The 18539-nt window shown below is 36.6% G+C and overlaps 2 protein-coding genes and 1 long non-coding RNA gene across 3 annotated transcripts; all 3 read right to left on the minus strand.

The window, feature by feature from the left end:
• Positions 1-582: 582 nt before the first annotated feature.
• hoxb1b (homeobox B1b) lies at positions 583-2303 on the minus strand. Its single transcript, XM_079845899.1, has 2 exons — positions 1477-2303; positions 583-1360 (listed from the first exon to the last, which is right to left on the minus strand). The coding sequence occupies exons 1-2, from the start codon at positions 2066-2068 to the stop codon at positions 1032-1034; spliced, it is 921 nt and encodes a 306-aa protein (XP_079702025.1). The 5' UTR covers positions 2069-2303; the 3' UTR covers positions 583-1031.
• Positions 2304-4107: 1804 nt separating this feature from the next.
• LOC307117068 lies at positions 4108-6256 on the minus strand. Its single transcript, XR_013815405.1, has 2 exons — positions 6145-6256; positions 4108-5671 (listed from the first exon to the last, which is right to left on the minus strand). It is a non-coding gene; the product is annotated as an uncharacterized lncRNA (long non-coding RNA).
• Positions 6257-15978: 9722 nt separating this feature from the next.
• Positions 15979-17212, minus strand: hoxb5b (homeobox B5b; the record flags this gene model as incomplete). The annotated part of the gene is made up of 2 exons (XM_079845929.1): positions 15979-16226; positions 16630-17212. The coding sequence occupies 2 exons, from the start codon at positions 17210-17212 to the stop codon at positions 15979-15981; spliced, it is 831 nt and encodes a 276-aa protein (XP_079702055.1).
• Between the last annotated feature and the right edge of the window lie 1327 nt (positions 17213-18539).

Raw genomic sequence — 18539 nt, forward strand, 5'->3', positions numbered from 1 at the left:
ACTAAAATGCATGTTTGAGGTGTTAACTGAAAGTTACTTGCACTGACAGATCTTAAAAACTGTCAATGCCATTGTTTTGCCTCAAGACGCACACTAATGCTTTTTTCTAAGGCGTGTTTAAAAACGAGGTTTGAACTGAGGCCTAATCCTGACTTAATCTAAGCCCTGTCTGTGAAACCAGGCCATTTATTTATTTAAATCGATCCCTCTTCTTTCTGGCCTTGTCTAAGAATGAACAAATGCGATAAAAAGGGACTTATGAAATATCATAATGACTTGGGGTTAGAAAGGGTCTTACTCCGCTAAAAGTCAGATACTTTTCTTTACCTGCCGTATTGTTGGGCTATGACAAGTAGGATTGAAACCTCAAATATAGACAGTGAGTGTTATTCTGAGCACCAAGGAGTGTTTACATGTTTAGAGAGCTTGGAGGCACAAAAAGGTGAAAAGGTCATAGGAAGCCACCCGGTGTGTAATGCAACATTCCTCTTGTCAAACTATACAGACTAGAGCAACACTGATTTAAATTAGGTCCATTGTATTGCAACATCCTTGGACAAAGGACACAATCTTACAAACATCATGAAGAGCCTTTTAATTAAAAGAAAATCAATAAATTGATTTAAATCGGATTAAATTATAAATCAAACATATTTCAGAAAAATAAAATATTTATTTAAATCACAGTCACAGGCCAGGTTGTTTTCTAAATACATAAACTTTTTTTTCTCTCTTTCAACAGAGGAATGAATATGTAGTGCAAAATAAGATATCAACCTGATGGCAGAAAAAAAGGAACATTTAAAAGTCTTGCTTTTGGCTATTAGCATATACCCTGTTAATGCATTTTGAACCGTGAATTCAGAAGCTCCAATGCAGCAAAATTGATTACTTTGCGTTTTATATGCTATATAAAACACACTTCCACACACTAGCACAATGCTTTATCTACGACAGCAGAATAAGTTAGGTAGTTCTCCACAGCACAGTGTTCAAACATAAGTTCGTTTGCCACAAAGGCACGTTTAGCTTCAAATAGTAGTGGAAGTGTCTGAGGTAGGCGAAGCACCCGGGGATGAGCTGTTTGAGTTGTCTGCGCTTTGACCAGAAGAGCAAAGAGTCGCCCGTTTAATTATTGGGACAGTTCCTTCCTTCTCGCGCTTCTTTTGTTTCATCCTGCGATTCTGAAACCAAATTTTAACCTGCGTTTCGTTCAGTTCGAGCGTGGCGGCCACCTCCACTCTGCGCGCCCTGGTCAGATACTTGTTGAAGTGAAACTCCTTCTCAAGTTCGGTGAGCTGCTTGGTGGTAAAATTGGTGCGTATTATGTTCTGTTGGCCGTGGATCCCATAATCGGCGACTTTAGACAAAAGAATGAATGAAAAAAAGACAGATTAGAAACATAATTTGACAACATTTTAACATGACAGAACATTCGGCTAATATTTATAGCAGCTGTAATTACTCTAAACTCACCTGTTTTAGGGGGGTTCCTCTTGACTTTCATCCAGTCAAACGTTGGGGCTTGCTTGATGTTCGTCTTGGAGTCGCTGTCACTGTCAGGAGAGACCTGGTACTTGCTGAACGAGCCATAGCCGTGTGGTTCATGCTCTCCATAGGGAAACGACTGATAATGGCTCGCAGAGACCGAGCCAGGCCTGCAGTTAGATTCACTGTAAGTTCCAATGTTGGATCCCATATTCACCACAGGAAATGCAGGGGACTGGAGGCGCATGTGGTCATCTGTTTGAGTGAGAACGTGCTGATGCCCATAGTCCGAGAGAGGAGGTCGGGGTTGCTTGCAGAAATTGGTGTGTCCAGTTTTTCCCATATCCATATTGATGTGGTATGGCTGCGACTGAAGTTGTGCATAAGGTGTGCCATGAGTTTCGTGCGATGCCGGTGTAAAGGTGTTTCCTCCGACTGGCCGTCCCTCGGGAATGTAACTATTTGTACTACTTGCACAAGCACTTGGCAAGTATTCTTGTTCCATAGAAAAACAGCCAACCTTCGAACTGTAAGTGTTAGCACCACGGTTATAAATCGTATAATCTAAGTAGGAATTCATTGTTGACTGACCAAGCAAAATTGATTAAGCAGGGTCAATATACGCTGATGTGTGGTCCCAGTGCCCCTACAACCTCTAAGCACTATGTCAAACCACACAAAGTTCTATCCGAGCTCATATCAGTTAAGTGACAGATCATGTGACTAATTTTGCACCAATAGTGTGCGACCTGCGGTAGCACTCTGGGCGTTGCAGGTGTCCATCAAACGATTCGTATTTACATGACAAACACATCAATCGAATACACCCATCAATCTGATAAACCGGCAATGTAGATCTAATGTGAATTAAAGCGAGCAAAGCAATTATAAGTAGCCTGCATTAATATTGTATTCGTGACGGCGAGGACAACTGAAGTTGCAAGCTATAAATAAACACTAACAGGCCCTAAAAATTCATCATATCTAATACGTAGACCATTGACTTGAAATAGTCCGCAGTCCGCCTTTGTGTGTGCTTTTTTATCTTTTCCCTAGGGAGTTTCTAGTGCTATTTTCAAATTTAAGTTCCTTGTTTAACTGGATTGAATTAACTTCTAGGCTACACCAATAGCCTACAGAGAATGGCTTCTCTCAAAGAAAGCCATCCTACTTTTTAAAAGCATGCTTATAATCTCCCATTAATGAAAGGTTGTTATGACGCTAGAATAAGTCTATTTTGCTCATAAGCATGTAGATCATGATCATGATTTATAGGATTCTTTCCTAAAAGAAAAACATAAGAGATAAATCCCTGTTATTTCGACTTTAATGAAACAAAAACAAATTATTTCTAGTGCATGTGACAAACATTCTCCAGAATATAGAAAATTATTAATAGGCTAAGAGCTGTAAATTGTCCCAGATAAACTGATGATTAGCCTACATCTCAAATGAACATCGCGAGAACATTGAATTTAACTTATCAGAAGCAATAGGCCAAAATGAATTTGGGCTAGGCTATAGGCTAACACGCACTAAAATGAAAATTCATAGCACTTTTCATTTTCACATAATAATTTGAACTATTAACCCCAATGACGTTATTAAATCAATCAAGTACATTAGCTAGCATATAATACTTATTTACCATTAAAAATCAATTTTGGAAATATTACATGAAACTGGCATTTAATCATTTGAAGGGGGACTTTATTAAGCAACGCTCTGGGGAACCAGCCAGAATAGTTTTGCAGTTGTTCAGAGAATGCTATCCATTAATGTATATAGATTGGATAAGCATACCTGGCTATATTTGCGGGAGGACTTTTTACCTGAGGCACTGTAAATGCCATGAATAAATAAATATCTCGCAGTTACACAAAGACGGTGGTGTTAGGCAGCTTGGGCTGTAGATCGGAGATGGTCCAGCTATAGCAACGAGGGACAGTCTTTTCAACCTTCAATCTTTTTTTGACTCATCCTCCGGTTCTGAAACCAGATTATCATTGTCCTCTAGGTTTTAGTAAACTGGGTATTTCCACACGTCTCCGCTTGCACACATTTGTGGGTTGAAGGGTTGAAGTGGAGCTTCTCAGGCTCTACAGCTGGTCACTTGTATAGCAGTGCGTGCTCTTTTTGATACAATGAATCCCAGCGGGGTTTTCTTGTCGCTCCTGAGCTGTTAAAGAGGATCCCAGCAAACATTATGACGTTTAATGACCGTTGAAAAGACGTCCCTCCGACACGTCCCGTCATGGTTGAAAAATAGTTCCAAAATGAAAGTTGAACGGACGTCTTCGACGTCATCTGGCCGTGAATACCACGTCTTTTCTGCGCGCCCCTGGACGTCTAAATGCGTCGTCTTCTGGATGTTTAAATGTGTCGTCTTCTGGATGTTTAAATGTGTTGCTGCATAATTTAAGTGTGTATATAAAATAATCACACACCCATTGTGTAACATCGTAAAATGCAATCAATTATGTCTTGGTTTTCACATTTTGACAGGTTCTAAAAAGGTTCAAAATCGGTCCAGTCAGACCTGAACGTCCATGAAACGTTTTAATCACGTGTACATCACAAACAAGAACACATTTGTGGACATAAGCAAAAAGAAGCATGTTCTGATTTAGCAAAACATTTTATTTTTTTGAACAGCCACAGATTTTCTTCTTTCATTAATGTTTAACATCCATTAACCAAACTAAAATAACAATTACAAAATACTGAATTATCATTATATAAAGGGATAGTTCACCCAAAAATTAAAATTAATTTACTCACCCTCACGTTTCAAACCTATACATTCCACATTTCTATGTTCTGCTGAACACAAAGATGTTTTAAAATTCTTTTGTAACCAAGCAGGTCTCGCCTCCCATTAACTACCATTGTAGGGAAAAATGATTATGGTAGTTAATGGGAGGTGAGAACTACTTGGTTACAAACATTCTTCAAGGGTCTTTTCTGACCCCAATGGACGTTTGCTCAAATAAAAAGTTCCCTTTGTACGGTTGTCAACACTCTCTAAATCTACAAATAAAAACAATTAATTGGATTGATATCTGTTTTTATGTTCATGTGACAAAAAAAAGTCACACTCAGGCTGCTTAGAACAAATTTCATCCTCAAAAACAACAGAACATGCATACAGAAATGAAGTGGCACACTTCCAACAATGCATAAAACATCCACAATGCAAAATGATCATGCTCAAACACACACATACAGGAATATTTGTTCAATTTGTTATTGCTGTTCAGTTCATAGCATTTTGATGTTCATGTTGTGTATTGTTTACTCAATATGTAATAACTTAATTTCTGTAAATTTTTGTTCTGTTACAGTTAGTAACTGAAGTGTACATTCAATTTGTAGAATTATAAGAAAATCAGATGTTTGAAATAAAATGATAAATTCTAAAGACTCTGGTTTGATTCTAATCATAATGTAACATTGAAAAAAAATTCAGTACAAAAAAAATACTAAACTTTGACTAAATTAATTAATTTTAATTGTTATAATTGTGATTTCATAACATTTAGATATGAATCCAACTGTAAGATACTTGTGAAAAATGTCTTTCAGTCAGTCACATAGTAAGCAAATAGTGGAGCTTTGCAGCCATTTACTGGTAAAATTCTTTTTTTTATTATTATTATTATAAAACTGTATTTTCCAAAGGATGGGCAAAAATCTTACACTAAACAATGTCAAATTATCCATGTTATCCCCACGAATGAAAGTTAGAATTTTGGGTCTTTTATAAAGTGAATTTTACATAAACTGATTTTGTGTTTTAATTTATTTATATAAATTTAACAATTATTATAAATTCTCCAAAAACTGCACAGATGTTGAGTAAAAACATTAATAAACATAGTTTATAAAATTACATTTTGTTGCCTGGGGTCTGTGGAGTCCCTCTTAATTCCCAAATTAAGAGGGTTAAACAAGGGTTAGACATCTTTTTGTTCAGCAGAACATAGAAAGGTATACAGGTTTGAAACACGAGGGTGAGTAAATGACAACAATTTTCATTTTTGGGGGAACTATCCCTTAAACACATTAAAGTAGTTATTTTGTTTGTAATTTTTTGTAACCATCACCAACAGCTCTTCCTGGAGAGTGATTCAGGTGTTCTGCTATTGCTGCATCAATCTCAGAGTCCACCTATTCACAGCATCTGAGGGAAGAGAATATATTTATTTTTAAAATAATAGGAAAAATTTGAGGTAAATGACATGCACTTATTTTCAAAATGTATTGCAAAAATGATCTCACAGCTCAATAAAAAATAAATAAAAACATGCAACAAGATGAATGAATCATGAGTTAAACATAAGAAAAATGTAATCAACATGCATTACATTTTATTTTACTCTATAAAAGATGTTCTGCTCTAAATGGGTGTTAGTGGGGGATGGAAGCATTACTTTCTGAAAGAAACTCTCAAAAGGCTACATTAATAGGTTACAGTAATAACTTGTGCTGTATAATTAAACGTGTTTAAGTTGAAAGTAACGTTTAGCCTACTAGCTAATTAGCCAAAACTCAAGTAATTCTCTGTTGACAACGTGGGCCTCATTTCTTTCGGTTCCTTCATGTTAAACAAGTAAAACTCAAGTAAATTTATCAAATACTACAAAATGTACTTACCCAACAGTAGATTTTTAATAATATATCAAACTCTCTCCGCAAGTCCTCTTCTCCTCGTGGTTGTAATGTAGACAGGAACTGGAGAACGGAACGCTATCTCGCGAGATAATCTATAATATCGCGGGATTTTGAAATATCGCTAGATTTATTAATATCTTTTGTTACTACATCTTGGCAGCACAGTTCAAGTCAGACTTAATGGTTATAGGATATATTACTGTTTTACATATGCATAGGCTACATTCCATAAAAATAATAACAACGAATACATAAAACGGGTTGAAATAATGACTAAAATGCAGTGGGTTCACAATCACTTAACCACACAGAGCACTTTGTGATTTTAAATATATTTAGCCTATATTCAAAATAAATTAAATATAGGCTAAATCTTGTATTTCATAAAGGTTTTTTTTATGGGTCTTGACTGGACGTGTACGGGACGTCAGTGGACGTCTATTCACAACCTCTTAAAAACTACTTGGGGCACTTAAATTAATTATTGCAGTATTAACCATGCAAGGTGTAAGCAGCTTCTGCATATTTCACAATGATTTCATAGAGGGTCATCATGGACTATAAATGCACGTGTAAAAGACGTCACCATAGTGACGTCCTCTTACGACGGATTCACAACAGGGTATATATTGAACTACACATAGCTAAAAGTCAAAGTAACTATTATACATGCAACCGGAGAGAACTGTAGACAGGTACAAATGTATCTGAGTGCATTTTTAAGAATGTTCTGTGTTACATACTTTTACCGATTTATGCCGTCCTACCGCGACTATTTTTGGCCAGGGACACGACGTTGCCGTCGGACCAATGTTTGCTGGGATACTTCATATTAATTGGATTTGAACCAATTACTACATTTGGATAAAACTCGCATTAACAATATTTGAATAACAGCGAACACAGTCACAGACATTGTCTGTGAAGGCGATATGATTTTAGTAAAGATTTGGCTATGCCAAAATTCTCTTGCCTCATTATTTATGCTAGGCTGTTTAATTTCATTTAGATTTTCGAACTGTGGGCCTATTTACTCACCACCACCAAATAACGCCGCGCTCCTCTTTGTCATTTGCTTGAATCCTGTCATCCGAAAATGTGGGTTGGTAATACAGTGAGAACTTGTTGATTCCTAAAGTTATCTCCGGCAGTTTGCAGGAAGGAACACTGACGAGTTAGGCTACTGTCTTGATTGAGGATGGTGTACAACATCTATTGTTTTTTTCCTCTCGTTTTAACGTCCTCTTTATCTCGTTCTGTATTCCATCTCACTGTGCAAGTTCGTCCTTAGCGGTCGCTGACCCAATATATTAGGTGTGATGAATATTGTCATTACGTTCAAATGCATAACGACATTGTTGTAAATAATTCCGCGACGTTGTTAGACAGACGTTATTGTTGTTCGTTATCTGCATTTTCTGGATGGCTTTCATCAGTTATGTCGGTCCTTTCTGGGGGTTTCGAAAAACTCTGGCCTCTCGTGTCATGTGACAGTATGATTCCGGAGGCCCGCTGGAAGATGACCTGCAGGGTCAGAGCAACACGGTGTGAGTCAGAGAACATGAATCCATCATCGCAACTAAATGGAAAAGAAGATATGAATAGTGTCTATTTTGCGGAGTATGCACTGCCAGAAACCAGAATATCTCACTGTGCTGCTGACAAAAATGCATAGGCTAATGTAACAAATAGCAATAATCTTTTTTGGCTTCATGATATACGATGCATATTATTTAAAAAATGCACCTTGTTATGCAATGGGAACAAATCACAAACTCAGAATAAATTAAATGTAAAAGAAAAATATTTTAAAACAATTGTAGCTGACACTGTGCCAAAGAAATGTGCTAAATATATACACAAATAGCATTAAAATATTCAAAATAGCCTACGTGAGAAAAATGTCTTTAAAATATTTGAGTTTTTTTTTTTTTTTTTTTTTTTTTTTTTTTCAGCTTGCAGGTATGCTGGTAAAAGTATGGGTGTCGAAATAATTCTACAGATTTGAGAAAAGATAAAGTCCAGCCTATTTAGCGGAACAAGTATCTTGTATAGGCTATCAAAAATAAAAGAAAACATATGCACTTCATATTCTCGTTTTATCTGACCTACAGTAGCCTATAAATTCTTCTGGAATATCTGATCTTTGTATTGCTGGAGTGTTATATCGTCTGTCTTTTTCTATGATAAAAATTAAGGTAATTCAATCAGAAAAAACAACGTTTGGAAAATCGTTCATCGTGAATCAGGGCAAAATAATAATGCTCTTGAATTAATTATCCCGAATGTAAGTACAGCAAGATCTCAATTTAAAATCACTTAAACCATATAAATGGTTCTGATGACATGTATGGTTATGGAAAATAAAAGCTGAAGCATTTAAAATAAGAAGATGGTGGCTCTTTGAAATTATGAATATATTAATTTTTAATCGTGACTGGGACGATAAAATCATAATACAATAACGAAGAAAGAGACTAGTTGGGTAAAACAATGGGAAGGGGAGTGTGCAGTGGTTTAGAACAACGCACAAAGCCCAGTGAACTCGTCTTGAACCTTAGCCAAAGTACTAGAGCGATTAATCACACAGACAGATCCTCATTCACAAACTGCGAGCTTATTCTTCAGCAGCTTGATTTCGTAGAGTCACAAATCAGAGAAATATTTGTTATTAAATATAGCAAGTGCACAGGCTTCACTGGAAGTCCACATTTAAAAAAAAAAAAATCCTTGATGAAAACAATAATGATTTCAGCTTCACTCCGAAGTACTGCTGTATGTGTCACTGAATATGAGTTATGTCTTATTTATTTATAGGCTAGGCCTGTGTGTAATATAAATAAAAATATGTTCCTCTTCATGATGTGACGATAAAAATGCAATAAATGCTTACCTATGATAAAAGCCAAAGGATCGATTGTAGCCTATCAAATATATGGGTGAAATCAGCAAAAGACCCCGGTGAAATTAGCACTAAGAACACGTCATAACCAAACAAAAATGCGTTATATTATACATGCTCTGTCTAAGGCGAATCGGGCTCCTGAAAGGAAATTTTCCTCTTCTGAGAGGATTACAGATGTCTTGAATGTAAAAGCTGATGGAGGCAAAGAAGGATGTCTCTCGGAGTTAGCAATCGATATAAATTGAACTGCGAAACAAACAAAAATTAAGCAAGATCAGGATGTTGCTCTGAAGCAGTATTGACGTGGTGTGCATACCAAACGATCAAGAACGTTTACCACAAACCAATGAAGAGATGTGTGTGTTATTTTCAATTAAATAAGCTGATAGTGTCTCGTGTAAGTTAGTGAGATAAGCAAATGTTTAAGGGTTTTTTTTTTTGTTGTTGTTGTTTATTGAGGAGCCAATTATAATTAATTAAATGTCCGGGACGTTATAGCTCGTGTAAGTTTTAGCAGCTAAATTACAGTATACAAATGTTAATGCAGATGCTGCGTATCATTGGTAATAACGTTTTCTCTGCAGAAGGGTCCTGAGTCTGAAAACACTCAAATAACGCGTGAACCATCAAAAGAAAGAAAAAAAATGTTTTAGGTGCTCCAATATGTCAGCTAACATCTTTACCATAAAATGGTTGTAAAGGGGACATCTGTTTCGAATTATTCGTGCATGATATTGTAATTAGTGATGTTGAAGATGAGAGAGTGCCGCTGTCTTGGGATGGTTCTGCGATCAATTCCCCAAAGGTCCGGGGGCCTTTGATCTCTCAAGTTGATCTCTAGTGTTCCATTACTTTGCTCATGATGTCTCACTGTAGTGGATTCGTCATAGATGGCCTAAACTGGTTATAGTCACCATCAAACGAACCAATCGAGGCCTTAGCAATATAACCTTAACTGTTTTATTGATATCCTTAACCGCCTAGCACTACAACACATATCGGCCACTTTAATACATTAATCGTCGAGATTAACTAACTTGTAGGCAAACATTTATATGGGCGTAGTCTGTATAATTGTAAAGCCTATGAAATAAAAGAGACATACAGGCTACACTCTAAAAAAAAAGATTCTATATGGCACTAAAACATTTTTAAGTGCTGTATTAGCACCAATTTTGGTGCTTCAGAGGTTCTTCAGCGGTTCTTTTGCTAAGGCGCTATATAGCACCACTGACTAAGGTGCTATAGCACCGCTACCATATCCAGAACATGTTAAGATATGGTGCTATATAGCACCAAAAGTGGTTCCTCTATGATTACGACGAAGAACCACTTTTAGTGCCATATAGGACCTTTTTTTTTTTTTGAGTGTATGTCTACATACATTATACGAGTAAACGTATGGATACTGGCACTTAAAGAAGAAAATGTAACATGAAACACATTTTTTCGCCAGTGAACAAATATGTTTGAGAGACACGAAGTATTTGCTTTGTAATATTTTAACTGTCATCACAGACTGAACAGGGTGTTTTCATACAATGATATTTGAATTAACGGATTTTTTCCGAGAGCAGTGTAAAAAATATGCTTCTCGGTATTGGCCATAACATGTTCTCTTCAAGTCTGCAGAACTACAGTAGCATAGCATGTATCTACAAGCTTTAGATCTAAAGGCTTACTCACAATGTGTGGTGCTTATGCTGTGCGGTTGCTCCTACATTCTCCCTCTTCACTGTTCACAGCAATGAGGATAGCTTCTTGCGAGGGGAAAGCCTCAAGAAATGTCTCCCAAACTCACTCAAGTTAGCTCGGCGAAAAGCCAGTCTTGACGAATAGGCTGCGTTGCCTTTCTGCTCTGCAGCCTCTTCATTAATTATTTAATGAATCACGTGACATGACAAATAAGGGATGTGGAACCAGTATCTTTTCACTTTACTTTAATCCACCTCTTTGCTATTCAAAGTGAATTAGCTACTCTTTGTTTCAGAAGCCTGTTTTGAGAGATAGAAGTCTATTTTGAGAGTTAGAAGCCTATTTTAGTCAGGCAAGTACGTTTAGCAAAAATAGTAGGCTAACCCCACAGCACTCTACGGATAGGCTCTGACTTCCTCATTATGTAATCTAAAAGCAAAGGTAAATTCAGTTGACATCTGACAGTATTTCCTGATGTAAAATTAGGTTACCTGTTTCTTGTCATGTTCCTTCTTAATTGTCTGCAGACTGTCCATTTGATGAATAACACGTGGGAAACTCACACGCAGCCTCATTGTGATACACTTGTTGCTAGAAAAATAAAGGAAAATAAAATCAGGTTTAATTAGCATAATAAGACATTGATGAGTAGCAGTTTGTCATATCCTAGTATATTACAATGTCGATTATTGGATTATTCTTATGTAAATTGCTAGGAGCCTCTGTGCATTATGATAGATTTTTGCTTGACATCTGAAAAATACAGAAAAATAGCATTGTCTGTCTCGAAAAAAAAAAAAAAAAAACATTTTAGAGAGTTTCATACTGCGAAGAGGGTTAAAAACAAAGTGGTGACCAAAAACTCAACATGAATGATCCTGCAGGATTTTTAAATGGTACATATGCTCAAAAATGTCTCACGTTCTATAAGGCAGGCATTTATCACCATATGACAAATGATGTAGCGCCATCAGGTGTCTAATTTACAAAATCTTCACATCGTGTTTAGTTTTTTGTTTTTTGTTTTATCTAATAATCAAATGCACACACACACACACACACACACACACACACACACACACACACACACACACACACACACACACACACACACACACACACAAAAGCAGTATGCAGGAGACAAAAAAGTATCCACTATTCCACTATGGCGTCGTGTTTATGTCAACTACATATTCCCCAAGACACGAATTTGCGACTTTTTATTCACACAAATTCGGATCTACAGGGTATATATAGATGACAGACATCATCGGTATTTGTTAAGCTTTAAACAAATGTTACTCTTTTATTGTAAATTTGTTGAACCCAACAACAACAACAACTGTCATTTGAGCACTTAACTTTCCATCTATTATATCACATGTTGTTGTTGTTTTTAGATATTTGCTATTAACTTTCCCTTATAGCTTACCTCAATATTTCTAATACAACATAGTACTATTCAAACACAGCCTACTATCTTAGTTATATTAATTTAGCAGCTTTCAAAATCAAAATTCAAAAGCTATCACGCTAATGTAATTCATTGCTTATTTAATAAAATGCTGAGATCATGTAAAGAGGTAAACTTACTCTGTCCCTCACTCTTTTGCACAAACGGTGGTCCCCGTCTTGTTTCTCGATGTCTCTACATTCTTTGCCTCCAGTAAACATACATTTCACATTGTAAATCCATTTGTAAAATTGCACGTATTAAGCATATGGCTTTTTTCTTTCGGACTTTCATTTCGTGTGTCTCTGTAGGACTAGCTTCCAACAGCTTCATTGGAGACATCACAGAACCTATTGGGCGCATAACGATCGATTAAAGATGAAAAATTCAAGATAACCTTAAGCGAAATATCGTTTATCAACTTCATTAGACAATCCTGCTGCTGCACACTTCGATTAGTGCTTTCCTGAACGTGTTATCGCACTACCACCGAGTACAAACCACTAAAACAGACCACTAATTAAATATTCCCCAATAATTCTTATTTTAATTCAATTGGACTTTTATAACTATAAAAAAATATATATTTTAAATGACAACATAGCAGTATGGTTATTTATATATTATTTCGGAACAAAAAAATAGCATACCTTCAAATAGCTACATCATACAATCATTTTATATAGTTTTACATCAGTCACTGCTCCCAATTTTTATTTATGTTTTGGCATTGCCACAAAAGCTGTGAATGGTGCCATCTCAGAACAGAGCTGGATGAGTGACCTCAGCATGAACTCTGATCTTTCACCATGCCACACGCACTCTCACAGTATGTTTTCTTTAAAAAAATATTTTTATATTTTTAAATATTTTGATATTTGCACATTTCCACACTTAATATTTCTACCATAAAGCGATTCGTTTTTTATCACTAGGTCCCATTGCTGTTTTATGATTAGTACCCTTCCTCGTTGTTTATTTAATGAGCTATTTAACAATGTTGTTTAAACCTGGGTGGGTCACTCACCAAGAAGCAACACAAGAAAAATTGAAAAAGCCGCATCGAGAAAGCTTTCCATTTTTTTGTATTTTAAATTTTGAACCCTAAATATAATTTTGTTTTAATGGGGAAAAACTGAAGCATCAGAATGTCCCGCTATGCAGAATGAGTTAAAGCCGATCAGGAGTTCGGTGTGAGGCGGGCCCTGCTGGTGATGAAGCAACATTACATCAATCTAAATAGCAACAAAATAAACGTTTAGAGACATTGCTTTTATTTATGAATCAAGCACGGCAAAATTCACAATAACATAACTTTTGAAATAATCTAATCTGTTTAGCGTTGCGTCGACTACTCAACTTGAACTCTTCCAAAAACTATTTCCCTCTCAAAAATTTCGTTTCAGTACAAAAATGCCTTTAAGATAATTAGACAGTAGCCTACTGACTGTTGGATGAAATGTATTCCAAAACTGCGAAGGATTACCATCTAGTCAGTTTGGCATGGACCTTGTGCTTCTCTCGGAAGGCATGTGTACCACTCTCGTCTCCTGACCTCGGAGTGATCCCTTCTCAATGAATAATTGATGAGAACAGCGCCCAGATTACCCCTATCAATATGCAAAACACATTATAGTGGTAAAATGGGACTTTAATAGTTATGAATCGAGGAACCGTTTCTATCACGAGAAAATCGTAGTTACATCCTCACATTCATCCTAGTATCTTTAAAAAACAAACACTACAAACCTCATTTCCAAAATGTTGCACCTATTTAGAAAGTCCAAGCATACAATAATGTGCAAATACACCAAAGAGGGTAGAACAAAAATATCAACATTTTCAGGTTGCTTTTGGAATATAGAATACCAACAATAAATGTAGGCTACCTACTATGTGAACTTTCTCTGCATTGAAGTAGATTTTTTAAATGTTGTAAGAGTGAAATAATTTTTTGATTTATCTCTTCAGGTAGCTATTAAAGAAAATATAAGGATAAAATATATTCCATATTCGACGCAAAATAAATAGCTTCGCAAATAGGGCCTACAAATTTCAACCGGTCAAACCTTGCACTTATTATGCATGCAGCCACACATAAAGTTAATGACATTTTGTTTGACCGAGTCAAAATTCACCATGGTTTACAAATGCATTTTCTACCATTAAATAATATTTAAACCTAACAAAGTCTGCATTCTCGGACTTTAATAAATCTTTAAACTAAAATTTAAATTGGCTAAAATGCGTGTTCTTTGAAAACAATTAATTAAAAGAACGGTCATCAAGGAAAAGACTTACTTGAGAACTACAGAGAAGACATCTTATCTTTTCACATCCAGCAGAAATATTATGAAAATCATTGTTGACAGCCTAGTCATGGGATATACGACTGTCCGGTTTGAGAAGACTCCGCATGCTGCCCACAACCTTTAGAATCCCGCTGAAGCAGTTAAACAGTCAGTTACATTCAAGAATGTGAATTATGTAGCACATTGTCAACCCCCCTAAAACCATAAAACTAACTTTATGGACCTCACGTGACTTTTTTAGAGCTACCAAGAGCTACATGTTGGTGTTATGGACTGGACTTCAGAAGAAAATAAGTCAAAGTAGATGATTTGTCAGCTGCGTTTCATACAAATAATGTTGTTAAAATAACCGTTAAAATATCGTTGATAAGTTGAGGGGTTGAGTTGTTGTGCTGACACACAAGTGCTGAGTTTGAATATTGGCATTTTAGAAGCCATATTCTGAACCGAGATCCAAAGTTTCCTCGCAGAGCGCAGCAAAAACTAAAAGGACTAGGCTATTCGTTGTTTTATATGCTACAGGACATATTAACAGTAACACTAGGCTCTAGCTTAATTTAAATTAGCCTAAATGCACAATGGTGATTTCATTTAAGAGAAAATTAATTCTTTAAAGTGTGAAATATCAGGCGATGAACTGGGTGAAATGAGAACTTGCCAATGTAATGCATTGTCCAACGTTTGGTTGACTAACCAAACAGGCCTATAGACAAAAAGAGACTTTGATGTATGACTGAGAAAACTTTATTTTTTCTTTTTGGATCAACTCATTTTCAGTTTAGACACAAATACAAAAAAAAAAAAAAATTGGCAGAGATACCATCAACATGTCATTGACAAAACATTTTTCTCCAACTTTTAACACAGAACGTTCATAACTCACATTGTGCACTACAAATAACATATTGGTCACTACTGTATAAAGACATTCTTCCTTGGACATCTCACGAGCCCAAAGTAATCTTGTGCTGCAGCCTAAGTACACAAATGTAAGTGCGAAAAGATTATTTTTCTCGCAGGTATCATCTACGAGATATTAAAAAGCCCGGCACATAACAAGAATATAGCATGTTGCGTGAATAATACATAACGTTTCAATACAAGTTCAAGGATACAACAAAAGTTTCTCTTTTTTTACACTATCACTTAAGATAGTTAGGTAGTGCGAGTTGTACTGTACATAATTCTTGTAACAGGTCTAGAATACGTTGCACGAATAGCTCACATGGAACATGCTTTCCTCCACGAATGTATAAACTTGACACACTTGACATTCACACTCATTTTATGGCAATTGTAACTAGTTTAGCATATGTGATAACAATAATCAAGAGCTGACAATTTTGAGTTGCACGGGGGGGAAATCACACGTCGTCAGGTGATATCAACAAGCTGAAAGGTGCAGCGCTGTAACAGTAGTCGAATTTTCCAATTAATGAGACGTGATATGCTCAATTTTGAAATGCGCTGCCCGCCGTAGCGAGACTCATACTTTTCAGTTTATTGTCCTTCTTCCATTTCATCCTGCGATTTTGGAACCAGATTTTGATTTGCCTCTCAGAGAGGCAGAGAGCGTGAGCTATCTCTATTCTCCTCCTGCGTGTTAGATATCTATTGAAATGGAACTCTTTCTCCAGCTCGAGCGTCTGGTAGCGAGTGTAAGCTGTTCGAGCCCGTTTTCCATCAGGTCCAGTCATATCTGGCATAAGCAAGGGCAAAGAGATCATAAGCAAACATCACCAAGCCATCAAACGGAAATGGACTTAAATGTCCGTTACACTTGCTGGCTGATTCTAAGTAGACTATATATTTAAGGCGACGTGTAGTTTATAGCCTACCATTGCATTTTATGGCTTTACTGCTGCACAATAATTTTACATGCAGTCACCTCCCAGATAGAGTGGTTATTGTTAACCTACTTAGGTGAAATCAATGGTCTGTCAAAGCATTATTATTTTTTGTAAGACAAACATTAGTAAACTACTAAACGAACATAAAAAGCATGCATTTAATGCACGTCTAATTCAACTTCTTTAATACACTGTTATCATCAAAATTTCATTTGATCATGCCTAAATAAAAAAGAATAGAGATGTGTATACCATGGTTAATGTGCAGCTTCCTCATCCATGGGAATATCTGTGGAGTTTGACCGTCGTTGGGTGTTGTAGTCGAGGTCGCCACAGATTCCTGCTTCTGCGTACGTGTGGTGGTGGTGGTCTGTGCTCCTTCCTCGGTCTCGGACGAGACATTGGTCTCGTCTGTGTCCGCAAAATGTGTGCTATTGCTGCTGGTGAGATTGTTGCTGTTGGTGAGTCTGCTGTTGCCGGTTGGTGTGCTCTGATCAGATGGAGGAGATGAACCCTTCAATTCCAGAGTCTCGCTGGTGGCACAAGACAGGGGATCTGGAGACGAGAGCGAGCAGCTCGACTGTCTGTACCGGGTCTCCTGACCCGGATTTTGGAAAGAGCGAGAATTATCTCCAACTGCCCCGAAATGGCCATTGTTGGGACGATTTACACTAAGGTCTATTCCATTGTAGTTGTAACCGAAAGACCCGGAATGCATGCTGGTGGAGTCCCTGTAAGAAGCGTTCATAGCGCCGTTAGTACCATAATTTAGTAACTGATAGTCAGACCCATTTGGATAGCGCCCTGAGAACGAGTTTAGAAAATAAGAGCTCATTTGGATGTTTTAAAATGTCTTGATTTGTAGATCTTGGTCGTTAAAATCCAGCGCCGCACAATTTATGATGTAATAATGAATTATAGCAATGCACTGTACTTCGTTTTTGCCATGTATGCGGCCAAATATGGGAGAGCGTTAGGGCATCACGTGCCTTTGTTGACCAGTCGTAAATTCTCTCTGATGACTTCAAGAGGTAATTCATGCTCTATGGTTACAAATGATGACGAAATGATGATCGTTAGGTTCAACTCAATGGTGCCTCCCCATCGAGCGCCACATCCCATGTTAGCGGAGGGCGTCACCTACTGGAAGAACTGTAAAACGACCAAACACCTGCCCATCTCGGAAAGCCTTTTTGCTGCATAAATGTTTAACACTGTGCTATTGGAACACTAACACCAAGTCGTATTTGGATACAGATGTGCGCTAAATTATGGCAAAGCGTCAATATTTCCCGTCGTTTTTCTTTTTCTTCTTTTTAGTTAGACTCTCCAAGCAATCTTGTGTGTTTCAGCGACTTAATTCAGTGATTACCAAACCGTATGAATATGTGGTTTCCTAACATAGGTTTGATAACCTAGTTTTTGATTGACAAACTAAGACATAGATCTACAAAATAAAATAAAAATGAATAGGCTTACTAAATAAAATAAAAATAAAAAATAGGCCAGATTTTATGTCAAACTGGCCCGTTTGAGAAGCACAGCTTAACGAGGCAGTGAAGAGTTGGAAATTCAAATATAGCCTTTATAATAATTATAATAATAATAATAGTAACAATAATAAATATATAGGCTATATAGCAGAAGTCTCTCAAATAAATTATTTTATAACTCATAGCATAAAGCTGATAATGTAATGTATCTGGCTCATTGAGAAGACGCCCATACACATAAAGAAGGATAAACAGTAATTGTTAAACAATCATTTTATTGACAAAATGACATTGCTAACAAAGTATGATAACGTATTATTCTTAGTGCATTCACATACACATACACAAAAGTGACGACCCAATAAATTAAGCATCAAAATGTCCCATTTTCTTTTTCTAGCACACAACATGGATTAAAACACATATTCAATGTAAGACCGAAGTTTTAAACATGAACTTATATGTTTCCTTTCAAATGATAGGCATTAGAATGTTCAAACAGCGAGAAAACATTTGCCTTATTAGTTTCGATAGGCCAAATACCGCAAAATATATAATAGTGGTAAAAGCACCTCCCATATCTTTTACCGTCTTTAGAGGTGATTTAGACGCCTGTTTTTATGGAGGGGAAAAAAGGAAAGTCTCTCTTGAAGCTTTTTAGGGCAACAT

The sequence above is a fragment of the Gobio gobio genome, assembly GCF_949357685.1.
Source record: "Gobio gobio genome assembly, chromosome: 20".
Lineage (NCBI taxonomy): Eukaryota > Metazoa > Chordata > Actinopteri > Cypriniformes > Gobionidae > Gobio > Gobio gobio.

Excerpts from the sequence above, each read along its gene's own strand:
- hoxb1b (XM_079845899.1), bottom strand. The coding sequence starts at position 2,068 with ATGAATTCCTACTTAGATTATACGATTTATAACCGTGGTGCTAACACT. Across the intron at positions 1,361-1,476 it reads GAGGAACCCCCCTAAAACAG|TCGCCGATTATGGGATCCAC; the intron begins GTGAGTTTAGAG and ends TTTTGTCTAAAG.